At 28.9% G+C, this 3,917-nt stretch overlaps 1 protein-coding gene across 4 annotated transcripts; it reads right to left on the reverse strand.

Moving 5' to 3' along the window:
* Positions 1-3,696, reverse strand: LOC123299010 (glucosamine-6-phosphate isomerase). Of its 4 annotated transcripts, XM_044881135.1 has the most exons (7): positions 3,543-3,696; positions 2,883-3,024; positions 2,564-2,820; positions 2,283-2,495; positions 1,489-1,662; positions 294-406; positions 1-111 (listed from the first exon to the last, which is right to left on the reverse strand). In XM_044881135.1, the coding sequence occupies exons 2-6, from the start codon at positions 3,004-3,006 to the stop codon at positions 335-337; spliced, it is 840 nt and encodes a 279-aa protein (XP_044737070.1). In that variant the 5' UTR covers positions 3,007-3,024; positions 3,543-3,696; the 3' UTR covers positions 1-111; positions 294-334. The 4 variants fall into 4 exon arrangements, with proteins under 4 accessions (XP_044737070.1, XP_044737073.1, XP_044737072.1 ...); XM_044881138.1 differs by lacking the exon at positions 294-406; XM_044881137.1 differs by lacking the exons at positions 1-111; positions 3,543-3,696 and adding an exon at positions 3,160-3,177.
* Between the last annotated feature and the right edge of the window lie 221 nt (positions 3,697-3,917).

Genomic DNA, 3,917 nt, shown 5'->3' on the forward strand with positions numbered 1-3,917 from the left:
CTTGTGTCTTAGAAATATAAGAAATTTTGATAAACACCTTTTTTAGAGAGTAAATTACAATTATATCTAGACTTATCCATCCACTAATTTATTGTGGAGTTCAAGTAATCCCTAAAAAAAAAACCAAAATACAAGATCAATAAAATAAAATCCATAATTTTAATTCCACATAATTCAACATTTAAAGTTAGTTCAACAAATGAATGACTTAAAATTAATATCGAAAACAAATAAAAATTCATAACTCAAAATTTAGAAAAAATAATAATAATAACAAAAGTTAGGTTGTGTACCGTCATGGCGTGGTTGTATGAAGGATGTGTGTCATATTTTTTTAATGAATTACTCTGGAATTAGCAACCAATGTATCTTCTTCAATAAGCTTGTGGTGAACAGCACTTAGAGCCTGTGTAGGACAATTTATTAAAAAAAAAAAACAAAGAGTTAGGTTTTGTGACTAAAATAAGACTGATTAATAATCCTCTTAGTCCAATAGACGATAGATAGCTCGAAAACCTACGTAGCGAGAGTGAATTCTGGATTAAAAGTAACCGAATTCATTTAAAAAAAAACTTAATCGCAACATAGGATATTTATTTATTAAGGAATACCACTGAATTTTCTCGGATATTTAGCCTTCCTTGAAAAACTATGTACTCTCCTCCGAGATTTAACTTTTTTTAAAGACATTCACTTTGAAAAAACTATTTACCAATTGTGCTTTTTGGTACGCAAATTGGATCTTGACGCCGTTAATACTATCGATAAAATTATATTTCAGGACGAGACAGCCTATCAAGCAAAGGGCAATGTATATGAAATTCTCGGACCTTTTTAGAATCGGTTTTTAATTTAAATTAAATAAATAATCCATATGCGATTTACCGAGTACTTTCAGTTTTGTATTTCCATAAATTAGGAAAAAAATTGTTATATAAATATAGGAATCGTTATCGTGGCATCCCAATAAGTCTCGACACATTTTCCGAACTAAATATCTGTCTAAAAATACACCACCAATGAAAAAGAAGATACCCGGATACCATAACCAAAATAGGAAGTTATGAGAAAAGATACAGGGAAAGGTTGTTCGATTTTCAATAAATTTACATGCAAGCTAACATGCGATTAATATAAAATGCTATAGCAAGTAAAATCAGAGACAAGAAATGGATAAATTTTTATTTGCGAGCAGAAATTTGTAGCAACACAGCAAAAGCCAATAAAATGAATAACTTTAGAACATAAAAAATTCCAACCATAAAACAGCAACAAATATTTCCAGCCCTTGTAGCCTTATTTTATCTTTGAATTGCAAGCAACAGACTTAAAACAACAACATTTTAAAAAATCTAAATTAGTACAGAACTTGTTAAAATTCAAAAAGCGATGTGAAATTTCAAAATAAAGAATATTAAAAATGTAGCAACAATTAAGACGTGAGTTAATGAAGCGATTGAAATTTTAAAAAAATAATTGAAAAGTAACCTTGAAATATTTAACAGTTTTAACACGAAGTTCTAATGTTGCGTCCTCATCGCATATCATTAACGTATGTGGATGCTGCTGGAATGCAGAAACAGTCCACATATGATTGACACCTTCTTCAATGGCCTTATACAAGGCAAAAGCCTTATGTGTACCAGTTATCAATATCATAACCTGCATGGAATAAATATTATATTATTATTATACTTTCATCGGGATCAAGCACTCAGTTCGTCATGTAATACCACGTCCCGTGATCGCTTAGTCTGGAAATCGATTTTCTATTACCATAATGGGAGACAGAACTGAGAAGTTGAAATCATGCCAACGAGAGTATACACAAGTGAAGATTTTACAAGCCCTATTGACGAAATCTTTTAAAAACAGGTAAAATTTGATGAGCAAAATTTAAACAACTCCCTACAAATGCGGTTTTCCATTCGAAATGAACCGATTTTCTTGAAACATACCTAAGAACACTCTCTATTAAATTACCTTTCAAACAAGAAAAAATCAAAATCGGCCGTTTAGGAGCTACAATGTCAAGGACAAACACACACATAGCAGTCAAAATTATAAGACCCCTATTTTTTGGCGTCGGGAGTTAAAAATAAGAGTGAGCTTTGTCGAAATGTTGTTTAGTTGTCGTTGAAAGCGAATATTTCGTAATTATGAAAGTATTTGGTTAAAAGAATTCATAAATAACTCTACTAGAGTACTCCTTTCAACCGAAATCGTCAGAAAACGATGAAGTTAAAATAATAAAATTAGGGCAAATATAGCAGTAAACTTACCTCTTTCGCGTCCATTACGGTACCAACACCAACTGTAAGTGCTTGGCTAGGAACTTTACTAATATCATTACCAAAGAAACGAGCGTTTGCCTCCAAAGTATCTTGAGCTAATGTTTTCACACGAGTTCGACTAGTTAATGACGATCCAGGTTCATTAAATGCAATATGACCATCAGGACCAATTCCGCCAACAAATAATTCTACGCCACCAGCCTAAACAACATCAAAATATCCGTAAATTATCATTCAAAATAAAGAAATCAAAGTGTTTGAAAAATTACTTCGACAATTTTCTTTTCGAAATCATTACATTCGGCAACTAAATCTGGAGCATTTCCATCTAAGATATGTGCATTTTTAGGATCAATATCAATATGTTTAAAAAAATTATTCCACATATAATAATGATAACTTTCTGGATGATCCCGTGGGAGACCCACATATTCATCCATATTAAATGTTTTTACATATTGAAAGGACACTTTTCCAGCTTTATAATATTCGATTAACTTTTTGTACATTCCTAATGGAGTACCTCCTACAAAAAAACTGATATTTTAACTATCTGGTTTTTTGAAAAAATATTGTAAATTTTCTTACCTGTGGGAAGACCCAATACAAAATATTTACCAGGACCGGGTTTAAAATCTATAATACGTTTTAAAACGTATTTCGCCGCCCATTCGGATACATTATCAGCAGTATCTAATATCACAAGCCGCATTTTATCTTATTGCACAGTCTATAATGAAATAAACTTGAATTTCAAAAATACATTAAGAAAGTTTATTGACTTTTTGTAATATTGAGGATTGATGGGGGAAATAACTTAAACAATAAACAAAAAAAAACATGTCCTCATCCAAAATTAACTTACCAAATAATTTTATCAATAAACAATATTTAGTACCCTATTTAAAAAAAATTTGTATGAAATTTCGAGGAGTGTAGTCTTGAAATGAGTTTACTCAACCTCTCAATGGTTTTATAAGAATAACAACTTTGATGACCTGAAATTTGTGATAATTTTTTTATCACAAATCCCATTGTAATTTATTTGTTTTATAAATCAGAGTTGGATTTTCAATTGTTTTTTTTAATTTTAACCGTCAAAAATAAAAACAAAATAATTAAAGGAGAGAATGTACACTCATTTCATGTATTAAAAAGAGATGTAAATAGGTTTCAATTATATTTAATGACAAGTGTAATTTTTTGTAAGTTAATTTATAGAAAAATATATAAAAATAATGTATTTACCTTAAATTAAAAACTAATTAACTAAATAATTAAACTAAAAAAACTAAATAAAATTATTTTTATTTTTTATTTAACCAATAAATAATGTCAGTTACTATGATGTTTATAATGTACGGTTAAACATTGCACTGACTTGAAGAGTTCAGTGTGTTTAAGTTATATTTATTTTAACCTTGGACAGGCCCGTGTTCTTCACTAATTATTTTTTGGTAGACACTTTTTTGGATAAATATTTAAAAAAAGGTCAATGCCCCTAAAATTGATTTATTTTAAAAATTTATTTTTCTTCAAAAAAATAAACAATTTCTATTTAGGTTACAAATATATTATTACATAATCAAATTAAAAAATATTGAATTTTTAAAAATAAAAATA

The sequence above is a fragment of the Chrysoperla carnea genome, chromosome 4 (assembly GCF_905475395.1).
Source record: "Chrysoperla carnea chromosome 4, inChrCarn1.1, whole genome shotgun sequence".
NCBI lineage: Eukaryota > Metazoa > Arthropoda > Insecta > Neuroptera > Chrysopidae > Chrysoperla > Chrysoperla carnea.

Coding starts and splice junctions, on each gene's coding strand:
- LOC123299010 (XM_044881135.1), bottom strand. CDS start 3,006: ATGCGGCTTGTGATATTAGATACTGCTGATAATGTATCCGAATGGGCG. Junction 2,496..2,563: donor TCGAAAAGAAAATTGTCGAA/GTAATTTTTCAA, acceptor GATGTTGTTTAG/GCTGGTGGCGTAGAATTATT. Junction 407..1,488: donor AAACTGTTAAATATTTCAAG/GTTACTTTTCAA, acceptor TGTCCTACACAG/GCTCTAAGTGCTGTTCACCA.